This window comes from Condylura cristata, unplaced genomic scaffold (genome assembly GCF_000260355.1).
Source record: "Condylura cristata isolate star-nosed mole 26May11 unplaced genomic scaffold, ConCri1.0 scaffold00003, whole genome shotgun sequence".
NCBI lineage: Eukaryota > Metazoa > Chordata > Mammalia > Eulipotyphla > Talpidae > Condylura > Condylura cristata.
The window spans coordinates 42,804,648-42,823,148 of record NW_004567104.1 but is presented as its reverse complement, the minus strand read 5'-3'; the positions used below and the strand labels follow the sequence as shown (position 1 = coordinate 42,823,148).

The 18,501-nt window shown below is 36.4% G+C and overlaps 1 protein-coding gene across 5 annotated transcripts in view; it reads right to left on the bottom strand.

The window, feature by feature from the left end:
- The window catches only part of CD47 (CD47 molecule), a 57,929-nt gene that overhangs the window by 30,922 nt on the left and 8,506 nt on the right, over positions 1–18,501 (bottom strand). For all 5 annotated transcript variants that reach the window (XM_012733288.1, XM_012733289.1, XM_012733291.1 and 2 more), the window contains exons 2-3: positions 14,819–15,166; positions 2,118–2,207 (exon numbers count right to left, since the gene is read on the bottom strand). In XM_012733288.1, coding sequence (XP_012588742.1) covers positions 2,118–2,207; positions 14,819–15,166 — 438 coding nt within the window. The remainder of the gene's footprint in view (positions 1–2,117; positions 2,208–14,818; positions 15,167–18,501) is intronic.

Genomic DNA, 18,501 nt, shown 5'->3' with positions numbered 1-18,501 from the left:
TGCCCTGTTACAGGTCACATATCCACACAATGGAGGCAAAACCCATAAGGGGCAGATATAGTAGTAAAACAGTGAACCTCTGGCTACAGCAGATCACAGTTTGAAGTTGTATATAAGTTCTATGTTGTGGTTGGTTTCAGCTTATTCTACCCCGGGATTCCATGAACTGTCATGATAGATTTAGAGTGAGGGACCAGGAAAGACGACATCAGTTTGGCAGGGACTTTCCAAATCTACCGCCCCTCTTGCCTCAAGTCTACTAAAAATAGTATCAGTAGTGACAATGCCAGGGATCAGCAAGCTTCAGTCAAGCTCAATGCAATAAATGACACTGCTGTGAAACATTCCAAGAGCATAAAAGAAAAAGCTACTCCCTACTCAAATCGTGATATAAGCCTGAAGGTTTACATCTGCCAATCAGGTTCAAGATTTCTCTAACAGTGAAGACAGACTAGGTCTTGCTGCTATACCAGTCTTTTTCTTGATATTAAAGGTTGACTGAAATTTAAAAAGAATTTCCATAAGAAGTCTAGAAACTGTTTGGAAGGAGCTGTGACTTGTCATGACAGTTGTCTTGGTTAGCCTTTACTTCCTTTTTTGCCTTTCACATAAAGTTGAAAACAGCTTTAAAATCACAAAAGATTTCTAGAGAGAGAAGAGCCCATAAAATATATAACCAGTCATTTCCTCCCATTTTTACAACATTTTAGATATATCTGACTTAAACTACTAAGTAAAAGTAAAATTTATGAACTATGCAGTAGGCCAGTCCACTACAAAATTTTACTTGATTTCACATTTTTAAAGTTACAAAATAAAAATAATAAATGAAATCAGCACTGTCTACTGTGTGCCTTGAATAAATGACCTTCAGTGACTGTTTCAGTGGACTACATGAAAAGAGAATCAAATGTTACATTTTAAAAGTTTAGATTATCATCTCGGAACTTTACTAGCAAATTTCCTTCATCAAATTGATATGGAAATATCATTGGTTGTAAACATAAACCAGAAGTGTATGTGTGTTTATATCATTGGTTATAAACATAAACCAGAAAGTGTATTATCACTACCTATTAGTGATAATTCTACATTTATCTTCTTAAATTATAACTCCAGTAGTTTTAATAGTTTGTAACTGAAAAACTTGGAGTTCTTATAAAAGTTAACCAATGTTAGCTGAAGCTAAGCTGATAGCTTTTGCAGCTTTAATTTTCTCTTGTTAAAGGAAAAATGAAAATAATGACTCTTTTCCATTGGGATAAATACTTAAACAACCAAGACTAAAAGGTAACTGGTGGTATGGGCTGGAATATTTTATGTTGTAAAACAGAAAGTCTAAAGTTTAGCATAATATTGCTAAAATATCTCTATGCAGCTTGCTTCAGTTAAGGCTTTTCAGTGTGTGTGTGTGTGTTTTTAATTTTTCCCAATTAAAAATACATTAATTGAATGCTTTTTGCTTACAGAATAATACATATTGTCAAAACTACAAAACAGACATAATGACAAGAGTTCTTTTTCTCCCCTCCAACATCCTTCATACACCCTCAATCCCTCCCCACACCCCCTCAATATTAATGATGCTAAACTGATAGGTACCAAGATTTGACCTGAGCAGTTTCAACCCATGATTATTTCAGCAGAGCATGCTGGAAGAACACAACTGTCCCATAGCTACCTCCTTAGAAATTATATAATAGCACAGTAAAGATGACAAGATGTGTTTCAAACTGGGCTTTCCCATAAATGAACACATATATACAGAGGCGCTCAAACTGGAAAGATAAAGAGAGGGAAATCTTAATGCTCAAAAGTACAACATTCTATCTTAACACTAGCTAGTCTATGATGGTTTCTTTTTCAAGATAATAGTGTAAAAGTTTTGAAAACTTTGAAATTTTGTTATTAGTATACCTTATTCAGAATTTAAAAAAGTTCATTTCATAAATTATGGGAGATAGTAATATATTTCAAGGAGAATCAGAAGATAGTATATTCTTATTTATCACATTATCATACTTCCCAATTCAACTTAAATAAAATATTTCACTAATACTGCCTCCTTGAAATTACAGTTTCAAAGCTAAATCATAAATGAAAATACAGATACTTACTCACAATACCAAATTGTCCCCAGGACAACAGTATAGCCAAAATTGGAAAAATAACAGTGAGGATATTTTCATTTGGAGAAAACCATGAAACTAGGAAGAAGAAAAATAAAATATAATTAGTACTTACTATAATCACTTTAAATTCTGCCAATGAATGCTTAACAATACATTTGCAATATATTTCAGTATATTATGAAAAAAAAATAATTCAAAGCTGTGGGGTTAAACAAATAACATATCATATATATAATTAATTTATCAATATAATGTATTCAGTCATGAAACAAGAAGCCAGTTACTTAAATTTTCTCTACCACATATTCCCTAACCTAACCTATCTTGTGCAGTTTGGCACAAGACCTGAGAACAAGACTCTACAGTGTGCTTGTGAAACCCAAATGTACCTTATAATCTTTGTGACCTTGGACAAAAGTTCTTAATACCTCTGTTTTATGGTGTCCTGTTGTACAATGCAACATCTATAGCTTGAAGGACTGTTGTTCTGTTAACAAAGTTAAGACATGGAAAGGACTTAACTCATGTGCTTCTAGGGTTAATACCTTTATTTGCAACCCACCAAGAATATTCTATAAAGCAACAATGAAATCTTTCTGTGTAAATTGATTCAGGGAACACAATGAAGTTATATCATTGGGTCTTTTACCTTATAGTGACTAAGATCGAACAGATATGAATCCTGCCTTTTCTCAAACTTATTCTAGAGCAGAAAACATAGTCGTGCATAAACAGGTTTCAAATGATTGTATGAAATAGCATGGAAGGCTTGAGGTGTTAAAGAAATGTCCAATACACAGTCACATGTCAATGAATGAATATATAACTACATATTTATAGAAAGGATCTCATAATTTTAAGACTTCCAATAAAATTTGTTGAACAAGTATAGAAAATTAAGCTTAATTGTATATTATTCACTCTTCAGAAGATAATTTACTGATGAAAAAAAGTTTTTATAGGGCCCTCCCTGGTGGCGCAGTGGGTTAAAGCACAGCACAAAAAAGCTTAAGCCACTTGCTCATGAGTTCAATCCCCGCCTGCCCCGGAGGAGATCCACATGGCGCAGAGACCTCTCCTGACCCTCCCGCTGCTCCCCTCAGCAGTGTACTTCGTACATCTGCCTGTTCTGTACCCCACTCTGCCTCTGGTGAATCCTCTCACCCTCTGCATCTCTGGCCTGTACCCCAGTTCTGTATGAATAAATAAATCTTTAAAAAAAAGTTTTTATAATAATAAAATCAAGCAAATAGACTGAAAACATTTCAAAATCTGCCCGTTCAGGGGGTATTTGCAGTCTGAAGAACATTCCTGAATACTACCCAAAGCAAGCATTCGAGTTTCTCTGAAATGAGCCCTGGTCATTCAACTCTGCTGCTGCCCTGCATCTCCATATCACTGTGAAGAATCTTGTGGGCTTTCATATCGTAATGATAGCTGTGCATTTCTTCTGCTAAGCTTACACTGTTAAATCCTGTAGGTGTTCACAATAATTCTGAGATGATAGCAACATTATAATTTCTACCTTTTCAGAATCTAGTATTCTGTCCTACTTATGGTAGAGACAAGGTTTGGTGTTGAAGATTCTAACAGTCTCAAAATTGTTTATGAGTGAATGACAGGTGCTTTTCTTTAATGCTCAGATGGCTGTATATCTACAAAGACATAAATATTTCAGATACTCTGAATCTATACCTTAATTTCCAACTATATTATGGAATGTCTCCCCAGACCAAAGAAAACCTATTTGAATTCAATATAAAATTCTACCAGGAAAATATTTATGAAGTATGTTTTGGCTTTTAAATAAATGCCCAAAGGATTTGATAAAATGATTATCAAAAGGATGTGATCTAATGATTATTCATAGAAAGATACATATTTAGACATATATTTCTTCCAATCCACTTTACTGGTTTGTTCTGAGCTGTGTACATTAATTCCTCAAGTCTCACAATTAATACATGAGGAATTATTAGCCCTTCCTAAGAGTGAGGAAACTGAGTTACTATGAACTAAGGATCTTTTGTATCTTAAATAATCATGTTCCAAATTAACTTCTGATACCTCCCCACCTACACACATATACACCCCTATTCTCTGTTTTTTCCATTTCAGCTGTGCTCAGATTAAAAACCTTGGCATCATCCTTGACTCCTTGGCTTCATTCATATCCCATATCTGTCCCAACAGAATATCCTGCAGGTTCTACCTTAATAAATAGCCATCATCTGATCATTTATGTTCAAGATGAGTTGACAATGAAATGTATTTTCACTGGCCTCCTTCCTCCACAATAAAACAGTCTCAGGATAAAAGTGCTATTAGTGAAACTATGAGGTGTACTTTTTGACTCCAGTCTGACACATGTTTTTCATACATTCTGCATTTTTTGAATAGTCCATCATGGGTGGGGTTCTCTTCTGGTACTTGAGTACCAAGGTATGTGGAGCCAGCAGCCCGAGGAGGGAGGAGGTGAATAGCACCTTTGTAAGGAGTAAGGAATGCTCCTGAGCAAAGAAACTGGGGCAGAGTCTTAAATGGGAAGGAACTTGCCAAGCAGATAGGAAAGAAAGGATGTCAAAGGAGCTTAAGTAACTGAATGATGCGTACTGTGGTGCAAGATGCAATTGGAAGAGTTTGCTAGAGCACGATCATGTAGGGACCTAACAGCTTGCTAAGAGACCTTAAATTTTATTTTGAAAGCAATAGCAAGGAATGAAATACCTTCAACAGGGAAGAAAAATGGCCATATATATTTAAAAACTTCTTTGGCAACCATGTGGAAGATAGATTAACAGAGAAGCAGGACCTTCAGAACAGCTATGAAAGTTAGAACGTTATAGCAGCATCCAGGAGTAGCAAGCAGGAAGGCAGGAAAAGACCCACAAACACTTCATGAGTTCAGTTTTACTCATCAACTTTAGGAACATAGCAAGGAATGATTCAGAAAGAAGAGAACAGAATAGTGATACTGAAACCATCAGCAAAGCTGAAAGAACTGGGGATTTTTACCCTACAAAAGAGTAATATTTGGAGAAAAATGTAGCTTCCTAGTGAGATGAGTAATTAGGAGTTGTAAGTTTTAGCTTGCTGTAAAGGTAGACCTGATAATAATAGTCCTGATAATAAAAAGGCCAAAATTCACGGAAACAACAGTCAGAGACTATAGTAACAAACATTTAGGTAATAGTTTTGCATGACCAAGCACATGAAGTGTGATAGAAGTAAGTCATGAGTTGGATGACAATACAGACAGGATGACTACTAGATGTCTTCTACACAAAAATAGAACATGCAAAAGATGTATCAATGGAAGAGGGTAGGAATACATAACAATAAAACATTTTTGCCTGGGGTTTTGATTCTTAATTTTAGTTTATCAGTGTTACCTGGAAGCTTAAACTTCATGTTCTTACCTCTCAGCTACACTGAAGATTTTAATATGCTCCCTACTGAAAGAGAGAGTGTGCACAAGTGTGTGTGTGTGTGTGTGTGTGTGTGTGTGGTGGTGGGGTTATGATTTCCTTGATTCCATTTATAATGACTATTGTAAAACAGTTGGCTTTACCTCTCTCACACTGATATGAATGCATTACTGTAATAGGGTGGTCTCCAGGAACAGGAGGGTCGACCTGAGCAGGAAGGAAAAGAAAGCTAGAGAAAGAGGAGACTGGAGAAAGAAGCAGGATGGAGACTTGGAGGAGGCACATGGAGCAGGGAGATATGTGAAAAAGCTGCACTTGCTTCTTGGCCCTGGACAGAGTGAAACAGATGAGGGTGAGAGCCCCGTGGGGAGGTGACAATGGCAGTGTTGATTTTGATTTTGCCCTTTTCTTCCCAGATTTTTCTGGCCATTTCTGACCCTTTTCTATGGGTTACCACCAAAAGGTGCTTTAGACTTGTGACAGGCATTTGGGCCTTGCTTTGGACCAATCAATCCCGGTTGGGTGGGATTTTACCCACAAGGAGATGGGTAACTTTGTGTGTTTGATTCAGCCTTTTCTGTATTCTTTATTTATTGTATTAAAGTTCATTTCCATTAAAGGTCTTATATGTTTTGTCTTGATGTGGCATATAAGAACCTATTTAGAGCAGGCAGGTTTGGGGGCTCTGGGGTGCTCCTCTCCCTGCCCTGTAACATTACCTCTCTTTAATTTGTTGAGGTAGGATGGAAAGTTTGAGGATCACTGAATTGGACAGATAAGATTCAAATGAGGTGCTAGGGAAAAAAAAAAAACCAGGTTTCATATAAAATCACTTATCTACTCATTAACTAATTGATTTGTTGTGGTAATACTGTCACAAAAACTTAACTCTTGTTTTCCAATAGGAAAGGGAGACAAGAGACTTCTCTGAAGTGTCTTCCTACTCTGAATCTCTATGCAACTAAGAGTATAAATTTAAAGTGGAGTAAGAACAACATGAGATTTTCTTCCACCTCAGGATTAAGAAAGTTATCCACATTCTTACCTAATGCTGCCCATTGTTCCCCAATTCCTTGTCAGGTAGAATGGCTCTCAGGAAAATGTTCTTATTCGTGGAAAAGCAAAGAAATTATATCATGGCCATAGTGGTGGCCTATGGATGAGTGTTTACATTTTGCTTCCAAGCCTAAGTATTACTAAGAGGCAGAACCTCACTTCTATCATTGTTTACAAAATGGAACAAACTTAAGAAGTGAAGAACTAATTGTGTCTCTACTTCATACAGATACACAATAAGCCTCCACAAATACAAAGTATACTAGCTTTCACAAAAGATCTCAATAAAATTTACATTAAAATTCATGCCAAATTTTTACTTGATGATCCAGAATTGTGATAACTTTCTGATGTGTCAGCTTGGCGAGGCTATCATCCTGCTAGTTAATGAAATTCACAATTCTTCTATTTCTCTTTTAAATTGAGGTAACATTGGTTTCCAATGTTATGTAATCCAGAGGTACAGGATCACACCTTCTCAGAAGCACATCACCACACCACACCCACCACTTCATCTGATCTTTGATTTGTTTTTCTTTATTCCATATGTAAAAGATACTATTTGGTGTTTGCTTTTCTCCTCTGACTCCAGTTTTATCCATTTTGGCACAAAAGTGAAGAATTATGCCTTTTTTCATAGCTAAGCAGTTGTGTGAACATGTACCACATTTTCTTAATCTATTCATCTATCTTTGGGCACTTAGGCTGTTTCCAGAGCTTGGCTATTGCAAATAGTGCTGCAGTGGAATTCGGGGTGCATAATTCCCTTTGAATAGTGTTTTTGCAATCTTGAGGCAGATACTTAGAAATGGAATTGCCCAATCATAAGGGCAATCTATTTTTGAATATGAAACTCAGAATTTTAAACAATGTCCCTCCTCCTCCCAGATCCCTGCCCACAACAATAGACTTTTATAATTTCCTCACTCCAGGAATGGCACTGTAATATGACAGCTTCAGTCCCATGATTGTGTTGTGTCATATGGCAAAAGAGTTTTTTGATGATGTAATTAAGAACCTCATCAGCTGTCCTGAAGAAAGTGAGAATACCGGGGAAGAGTGGGAGTGACTTAATTAAAGCGGCCCTTAAAAGCTGGGCATTCCCTGGCAGAAGAAATATGTCGTGCAAAAGGGATTCAACAAGCAAGAGGAAGAGCCTTCTTTTCTGGTTTTAAATATGGAAGAGGCCATGTGGAAAGGAATGGGACAACCTCTAGAGGCTGAGCGAAGCCTCTGGCAGACAAGCCACAAAGCAACAGAGACCTCTATCTCACAAGGGAATGAGTTCTGCTACAATCATGTGAACCTGAAACAGGGCGCAAAACTTCCGATGGAAGCACACACCAATGTTTTGCCTTTACCCTGTTAAGAGTTAGTGGAGTCCATGTCCTAAAGTTAGAATCTTGACCTGCTAATATATGGGTGCTTGTTTAAGTTGTTACATTTGTGGTTATTTGTTATGAAGAACTGAAAAACTAATACAGATATCTTGCAATGAGTTAATGTTAACATTAGGAGCATAAACATATCATGCTGATAATGACGGAAATGGCATCCTTGCTGTTGAAATTCAATTGACCTTTTTCAATAAAATCCTTGAAATGTACTTGAAAACTAAAATTTTAAACTTCTGAGTTTTTGTATCATTAGCAATACAAATATAAATAACATTTATGAAAATTACTGTTTACATTCAGCATTTGGTTATTTATAAAGTGTTTTCACAGAAACCACTATAGTAGTAAATGCACTGGGTTTTAAAGACCCAGTTAAAAACCCCAATTACAACTCTGATGCTGAGCAAGTACCCTAAGTCTCTCTTCCCTCTATCTCTGTTAAATGTTAAGATCTATGTCTACCTCCCAGAGTTTCTGAGAAGCTCACAGGACAAAACATCCATACACTATCTGCCATGTGTTCAAATAAATGCTGGGTTAATTTCCTGTCCTTATTTATACTACTATCACTTTCCTGAAAACAGGGATTATACCTTAGTCATCATTATATCCATAGTGCTAGCACACATAATGACATTCAATAAATCCTGTTAAGTAAGAGAATACAAATTTATTTACTGAGTGTCAGACCACTTCAGTTTATAATCCATCTTTTCTTAAACTAGAAAATGGCAAAGTACAGTATAAATAAATAAATAAATAAATAATTTATTTAAAATGTTTACAACATTCTTCATTTTTGTATAATGTAACTCCTGTGGACTTCCCACCACCAATCATCCATGTGCTATCATCATAGTCTCATGTGCTCTTCCCAGCTCTTCCTGTGTGATCTTATTCCCCTTCCCCCAGTAGAATGTCTCTGATCTGTAGTTGTTTGCTTATTTTAGTTTTTAATTTATTACAATTACTATTTTTCCTCCTGATCCCTTACACTCCTTTTGAGTGAAATCACCAGTATTTTTCTTTTTCTTCTGGCTTATTTCACTAAGCACAATCCCTCCCAGCTCCATCCGTGTTGCCACAATGGCATAAGTTTATCGTTTATAATTGCTGAGTAATATTCCATAATGTATATGTAACCACATCTCCTTGATCCAGTCATCTCTGTTGGCGAGGGTGTGGAGAAAAAGGAATTCTCCTACACTGCTATTGGGAAGACAAACCACTATGGTCCAACCACTTGGAAATCTGTTTGAAGGTTTCTCAAACTGCTAAAATGGAGGTTGCATATGATCGAGCAATTCTACTCCCAAAAGATGCAAAAACATTAATTCAAAAAGACACCTGCACTCCTATGTTTACTGCAACATTATTTACAATAGGAAAGATGTGGTATCAACCTAAATGCCCTAAAACAGAAAGTTTTTAAATTTCAAATCTTGTGCTCCGAAGTGGACATGGGACAGTGTCAAAACATGGCCTATGTTACACATAAGCACCAAGGTATATAAATTATATTTCATAGCCAGTATTTCCACATACTCAGTCCTAATGCTCCAAAAAAGACACAAAGAATGACCACCCTTAATCCACATTATACTGAGTGGAATTTTCCATTAATTAATTTCTAGTGTTCATTTATGGCCATATTTGAAAAAAAGCACAAAGCCGTAAAAATGACTTCCATTGCCTAAATTCCCAAAGTCCACATGAATGGTATCACTATCACAATAAATTTGTATTCCACAGCAATATTGTACCCCAATTAACTTTTTTTTTTTTTTTTTGGCAGAGGAGGTGGGTTTAGGTGAATATTTTTCTTTTAAAGATTTATTTATTCATGCATACAAAACTGGGGTACAGGCCAGAGGTGCAGGGGTTGTGAGAGGATTCACTAGAGACAGAGTGGGGAGCAGAACAGGCAGACTGACGAAGTACACTGCTGAGGGGAGCAGCGGTCGGATCAGGAGAGGTCTGCCAGCCATGTGGTCACCTCCGGGGCTGAGGATCGAACGCATGCTTAAGTGGCTTTAGCCTCTTAGTGCTGTGCTTTAACCCACTATGCCACCAGGGAGGATCCGGATTTAGGTGAATATTTTTGTTGTTGTTATAAAAAAGTGAACCCAATCAGTATAATACCAGATGCTGGTAAGAATGTGGACAAACTACACCAGGCAGACATATTCACACCACAGCAAGAGTAATTAGAAATCGTGTCCATCAGCAACAGTGGTGCAGGATTACCTAGAATGGAACATAGCAGAAGGCTAACAGGAAGAACAAAAAAACAGAAATGATCAAACAGGCCCCTCTGGAAATAATACACCCCAGAGAGAAAGTCACTCCCCAGAAAACAATATCATGGAAACAGAAGAATACCTCCACCTAACAAAGACACAGAAAGGCCATGATGGAAATAATTAAAGTTCTAAAAGAACAAGTAGAAAGAGATAAAAACACAATCAATGAGCTGAGGAAGAAAGTGAAGGATCTAGAGAATAATCAAAAGACAGGTGGAGGATCACAAGAACTCTAGGAAAAGCCAAGACAACAGAATGTATGAAATGGAAAAATGACTCAGCATTCTTGAAGATTCAGACATAAAAAGAACAAAAAAAGAAAAGGGAAGAAAACTGCAAAGAAAAAAAAAAACTGAAAAGACAATCCAAGAAATATCAGATGCAATGAAGAAAACAAATATAAGAATCACTGGTGTTCCAGAGGGTGAAGAGAGAAAACAGGGAGCCGAAACACTGTTCAAGAGATAATTGAAGAGAATTTCACAAACATTTAGGAGGAAATGGAAACAGAAATACCAGAGGAACACCAAACTACCACCATGAAAAGAAAGCTACAGCAAGACACATAATAGTAAAAGTTTCAAAGGTCCAAGACAAGGAAAAAATAATAAAGCTGACAAGGGGAAAGAAACAGATAATATACAAAAGAAAAACAATCAGGATAACATCACACTTCTCAGAAGAGACACTACAGGCACAAAGAGAATTGAGGGACATAATCAACAAGCTTCAAGTCAACAAATTCCAACCAAGAACACTCTACCCTGTGGAACTCTCCTTCCTCTATGCTAGAAAAATAAAAACTTCCCATGACAAACAAAATGTCCAGAAATTCATCACTACTAAACCTCCACTACAAAAATTACTACAAGGAACCCCAGAACTAAAGCCAACAGAGGAGTGAATAGTAAGACTAGAATGAGGAAAGGAAAGAATCACATAAAAGCACATAAAATGAAAAATCCAGATTTCAATATATCAATATTAACTGAGTATCGATGATCTAAACTCACCAATAAAAAGACACAGAGTTGCAGAGTGGATAAAAAAACAGAACCCAACCTTTTGCTGTCTACAGGTAACACACTTAACTACAAAAGAGAAGCATAGATTGAAAGTAAAAGGATGGAAAACAATCCTACGAGCAAGTGAACCAAAAAAGAAGACAGGAACAATTATACTCATATCAGGTAATAAACTTCAAACTAAAAAATAAATAAATAAATAAAGAGACACAAACGGTCACTACATTATGATTGAAGGGATAGTACATCAGGAAACCGTAACAATCATCAACATATATTCACCAATGAAGGAGCATCAAAATATGTCAGACAATTATTATCAAATACAACTGAGATGAAAAAAATTAACAAAATGAAGAATAACATAAAAAAAATAAAAAAGAATATGGACAAACTAGATTGCTCATATGTTCCTGATGGTAATGTGAAATGATATAACCATTCTGGAAAAAGTTTGGCAGTTTCTTTAAAAACTAAACACACAATTATATAAACCCAATAATTGTACTTCTGAACATTTATCTAGAAAAATGAAGACTGTCCCAGAAAAACCTATATACAATTGTTCATAGCAGCTTCATTTGTAATAGCCCCAAACTGGAAACAACTAATATGTGCTACAATAGATGAAATGGCTCAGCAAGCTGTGCTGTACCCACATGGGAGAATACTGCTTAGCTTAAAGAATGTTGGCACTGAGAGCAAGAATGGGAAAGGGGGACATAGAACAATTTGGATAGATCTCCAGAGCACTGGGCTGAGTGAGAAAAAGTCAATCTCAAGGGTCACAAACTGTATGATTTCATTTATATAACATTGCTAAAATGACAAAATTACAGATAAGAAGTACAAATTAGTGTTTGACGGGTTAGGGATAGTAGGGGTTATGACTATAAATGGATAGCATCAGGGAGATTAGTGTTAATGGACTAGTTCTACATCTTGAATAGTTCTATATCCAACCACGATGACAGTTATGTAAATATACCTAGGTGATAAAATGACAAAGAAATACACACACATTATTCTTTAGTCAACTTACCAGCTTTGATATTGCCCTAGAGTTACATAAGATGTAACTATTGGGGGAAACTGAACCCCCGCACAGAACCTCTCTGTTCTATCTTTACAACTTCCTATGAATCTCTCATTATTTCAAAGAAGAAAATAGGTGAAAAACCAAATGTCTGAGGCCTCCTTTGATAGACTTTTCTATATTCTCCATAGGAAAGCAATATTCTCTCATTTTAATGGCCCCAACAGTAAGCATAATTTATATTTCTATAGTAAACTTTAAAAACAAAGATAAAACGATCTCACTTAAAATTATAAACTTTGACTTCTCCTCAGATACATGTATTCCTTTCTCATCCGTTGTCATTCCACCTTCTGGCCTTTTAAATCTCATATTTGTGTTAACCTCTCAGTGATTGGCATTACACTCTAAAATTACTGGTCCCTCATATCTTTTTTTTTTATTCCCATGAAACGACATATTACCTCAGAAAATTTGTAATAGGTATTATAATCAATTATTAGATTATCTAGTTCCAGTCACTCACAGTGCAAATGATTATATGATTTAGCCCTCTTCTGAAAGTTGAACTTAAAAAGTTCCACAGCTCTAATTAATATGAAATTAATAAAAGTTACAATGTTTGAAAGATTTAGGAGTAAAAGAACCTTCCAAGTTCTGCTAGCCTACTCTAAATTATCAGTTCCCTATTCGTTAAGTGTATGAAAATTCCTCTCAAAACACTCCTGGCCAGTTTCAGCAACTTGATATCTTACTTCATAAAACAGTATCTCAGGGATACAACTAACATTTGCAAAGCAATTGGTTTACAAAGAACATGAATAAAAGGGGTCTCATCTGATGCTCATTAGGTGGTAGAATACTTAAAAGTAGGAATCTATTTTCAACCCCACTTTGGAGATAGGTTGATTTGCAGTCAGTAAAGTAACTTCTTGAGGTGATTGGTTAAGTTGCAGATTAATGATTCCTAATGTCAAAATATTCCATCAAACTAAATTCCCAATCAAGTAGACATTTAATAACAGCAAATGCTAGACTAGATGACAGACAATCAATCTAATTGAACAGTCCTGATCCCATCTAAAGCAGGAATTCTCAGATCATGGTCTAATCCTGAGATCAGTAATGTAGCTGATGATTCTAAATAGAAATTTTAAAATAGAAAGTCAGAATGCACTTGTACTGGTTGAAGAAATCAGCTAGCACAGCAAAGAATAGAAAAGAAATAAGGCCGTACTTAAACTACATACTGCTTTATGCACTTCATAAACCCAAGTTTATGAAGAAAGGGAAGATCATGGTTTTATAACCAAGACTGAATTAAAACAAATTAAATTGGATCCCTAGTGCTCCCACAACATTAGCCAAGGAAAAGAACACCAAAGGCTTAACCAGAGGAAACCTCAAGGAGTTAACCATCCACAGTAATCTGATTTTCTCAATCTACTGATTCTCCTTCGTTCTTTGCAGAGGAAGCATGGCTCACACTTGTCAACAACCAAGAACCGAAGTGTAAGGTTAAAAGAGAAAGGCTGAAAATTAATAACCTGAAAGAAAGTACTTTTGAAGGCAGCAAAGAAAAATGTAGAGTAGATGGGGCCCTCCCTGGTGGTGCAACAGGTTAGGACGCAACACGGCAACCGAGCCGCAACCCCTTCAGTGAGAGTTCCATCCCCGCCAGAGGCGATCCACAAGGCTCAGCAGACACGCCCACTGCTCCCCTCAGCAATGTACTTTGTCAATCTGGCTGTTCTGCTTCCCACTCTGTTTTGGTGAAGCCTCTCACCACCCCTGCACCTCAGGCTTGTACCCCAGTTCTGTATGATTAAATAAATAAATATTGAAATAGACGAAGAAGAAAAACGTAGAGTAGATGACCTCTGGACCTGCTCCCTTAATAAAATTGTCCTTGGACTAAACTTTTGAGAAGCACACAATAAACAGATTAACAAACAGGAAATAGTGTAAAAAGTAGAAAAGCAATTAAGGTACAACTGATGATCTTAAAGTTGCTAAACATTACATCCACATTTGATATTAATAGCCTGCTTTTTGACTGAAAGGAATTGCCAAGCTAATTTTGTTCCTTTCTAGTAGGATCAGGTAAAATAAAAAGGGAAACTTATATATTTGTTTTATTTAATTTTTGCATAGAAGAACTGGGGTGTAGGTGAGAGGTATGGGGAGGAGGTGAGAGGATTCACTGGAAACACAGTGGGGAGCAGAACAGAAAGACTCACTAAACTACACTGCAGCAGGCAAGACATGGGGAGCAGAACAGAAAGACTCACTAAACTACACTGCAGCAGGCAAGACATGGGAGGTCTGCTGCACCACATGTGGGTTAACTTCCAAGCTTGGGTCATAGTGGTGACAGTGCTGAGACTTAACCACCAAGGTGGCCCAAAGGAAAAAAAGAGAAACTTTTATAGAAGTCTTACCAACACGATATTTCAGCTCTATGATGGTTTCCCCTTCTCTGCTTAATTCTGTTACTTCACAAGTGTAGTTTCCAACGACAGCTTCACTCCTATCCATCTTCAAAGAGGCAATCCCATTCAGTAAATCAGGTGGCGAAATTTTTGCACTCTTAAATTCATTGTTGGTGATGGAACTTTCTTTTTCTCCATCGAAGATGAGAATGTCTTTTCCTTTAAATTTCCACTTTACATATATTTCTCTAAGGCTCTTTGCTCCCGAATTACCAACAAAGCATGGGATGACGACAGTTTCATTACAAATGGTGTATTCTGCTGATTTTGTGATATTAAATATTAATTGAGCTGAACCTGGAAAAGAAAAAAAATGGTTCATTTCAATATAGAATTCTATAAGATCTTAGGTATGTTACAAAACTTAAGTTTATAAAAAGCAATAGTTCAATTATTTACTACAGCAAGCAGGACAGCTATAGAGAAGACTGGAAAGGTTAGGAAAAATAGATAATTTTAATATTTACATGCATAGCTGGTAGATAACACTAACTTTTCCTTAATGAATTTTAGTAACACAAAGTGTATATATTACCATGCATCTTGGAAATAAATTCAGCAAACATACTGGAATATGCAGATGTAGCATCTAATTTTGGAAGCTTAAAAGTAATCATTGCTGGGCCCTCCCTGGTAGCACAACAGGTTAAGGCACAGCACTACAAAGCAAAAGCCACTTCAGCATGAGTTCGATTCCCGCCTGCCCCGGAGGTGATCACATGGCATGGCAGACCTCTCCTGACCCTCCCACTGCTCCCTTCAGCAGTGTATTTCAGTTAATCTGCCTGTTCTGCTCCCCACTCTGTCTCTGGTGAATCCACTCACTGCCCCTGCACCCCTGGTCTGTACCCCAGTTGTGTATGCATAAATAAATAAATCTTAAAAAAAAAATCACTGTTGCGTACTGACTGATCTATCTATCCATCTATCTCTCTATCCATCCACTCTGATTTATGGTATATATAAGTGTGTGGTAGACACACACACACACACACACATATGTAAGTTATACCTGGGGTATATATATATATGTAAATATGGTTTTCAGTATATGGGAAAATTTTAAACAGAAAATAAAACTGAATATTATATTCAGCACTAACTTCTATATACTCCTTCCTAGTAGAACTTGTTAAACGGACATGAAGTTTATCTCTATTCCTATGTTGCATTTACAAAATAGGCAGAAGGCTAGTGTATTTTATTATAAAAAGCAAATCACATGAATCACATCATCTCTTTCCAGTAGGATGGAAATTCTTAGAATACTAAGGAGAAAAAAAGTAATTCGTGTGGCTATTTCCTACTGCAAAATACAGACAGGCGTAGATATTTTGTATGCAAGTGTTGTAAAGGAATATGTGCATTTGAAAAGCATTTTCTCACCCCCATACTTCATTGAAACTTCAGAACAATTTCCAAATGTATATTACAGGCATTTCTTCCACCTAGAAACCATAAACCAATCAACATAACGCTAAGACTGGTTTAAACCGAGAGCAGATGCTGCCAAAAAGTAGAGTATCTTCTAGTAGCTCTTCTCAGTAGGGTAAACTACTATATTATTGCCTATAAAAGAAAGATTGGGGGAGTAAATGCAATCACTCATCTTTTATCTAAAATGTGCAAGAACACGGGGAAATTATAGTTGTCTTCCATTTTCTCAGCCAGTTATCAACTTCAGTAGTTGTTTCCCTCAAGAAACAAAACACTAATATAAATAAAATGTCAGCTTTAATAGTTCATCATTAAGGTTTCTTCCTGCTATAGAAGATAGACTAAAAATCAGGCTCAGGATATTATTAAATAAATGTCCATTTAGTTGAATGCCAGGATGCAAAATGGAAGATGAACTGGACAATGTTTAGAAAGTCTAAGTACTATCCAGAAATGCTACTTCTGTCACTTTTCAGTATGTGACCCTAAACAATTCTCTTAACTTTTCTTTGTTTTCATTTACAGGGCAGTTTCACAGAACTGCAGTGAGTATCTAAAGAGAAAATACATGGAGAAGTGTTTTTCTTAAACCACTCAACTTTGCTTATTTTACCTCGTCTTTTTTTTTAACATTTAATTATTTATGTATACAGAATTGGGGTACAGGTCAGACGCTCAGGGGCGGCGAGAAGACCCACCAGAGACAGAGCAGGGAGCAGAACAGGCAGACGTAGCACATCGCTGAGGGAGCAGTGGGCGAGACAGGAGTGGTCTGCTGGGCCATGTGGGTCACCCACAGGGCTGGGACCGAACTCGCACTAAAGTGGCTGTGGCCAGCCTGCAGTGCTGCGCCCCAACCTGCCATATCACCAGGGAGCAGTGTTTTTTAAGTCATACTGTGCTATAAATGCTCGGGGTGACAGTATTAAAAACTAGGCAATACAGCATTTTAATATAATAATCTGGACCTTCTCTGGCTGGCAAATCCAGGTTACATTTCTAGAAGCTTGCTTTCTGAAATAACCTTCTATGTGTCACAACTCACCCCTTCTGAGTTTTCTACATTTATAGCCAAATACTAGAATTCCCAGGTAAAATCTGGATCACTAATCGCATACTTCAAATCCTTGGAGTTGTAATTATTTCCCCTAAGAGAACATTAAAGGGAGACTGTAGTATAAAACAAGGAAAGAAGAAAGTACTATGGCTTTAAAACTAGAAAGGAAGGAAGATGTCAGAGAATATGGTAAATCACTTTGAAGTGGACAGAAAGATTTCTGGGTGTCCTTTCAATTGAGTAGAGAACATTGTCTGACAGATTTTTTGGGATTCTGAGTCTGGAGGGGCCTGTGACTTCTGTAGTATTTGACTGGGATATTTTATGATTTTGTAAGTTGTCCTAAACTGATGGTGATGCAAATGATTTGTGTCCAGAGAGAAACAAATAAACCTTGTTCCGCAATTGATTTTTACCTGGTGGAAGAAAGGATTTTTAAAAATTACATTTCATTGCCATGAAGATATTGACCAATTTTGTATCAAATTAGCAAATTCATTTCAGCACTCCTGATTACCTAAAATGTCTATTCTTCCTTATTTTTTAAAACCAATATGGTTTTACCAACATGCTGGCTTGCTTGTTAGTGTGAAATAAAATCTTTAATACATAGTTCATTTTATATTTATTTGAACCAAGATTTTACCTTGTAAATATTAACCTAAAGAGATCTATCAGTGAAGTGCTTACTCATCCCAATGATGAGTAAGTTTCTAGTTAGTAGTAAGTGGTCAATAACTACTTCACAATTTCATAATTTATGCTTAGAGAATAAATCTTCCTAGGGAATACAGAAAGCACTAATTGTATCACATTACTTATAATAAAAATTTATAGCTAAAACAATTTAAGGAGACTAAATATTGTCAATAAACTCAAGGTAAAGCTGATCTGCATAAATCATAACTTGACTAGCCCATGCACAAGTGATAAGTTAGGGTGCCCCCAAAATACAATTTTATCAGTTGTTAACTACAATTTTATCTCCTACAAACATTTACTTTAACACTATCAAGTAGCAAATTACCTGACTTGACTTTTTTCTTTTTCCTATGCTTGTTTATAAAATTGCAAAGCAAAGATTTTAAGTCTAGAGGGCAAATAAAGGTATATAGAAAATTAAGAATAAGGAAATTCT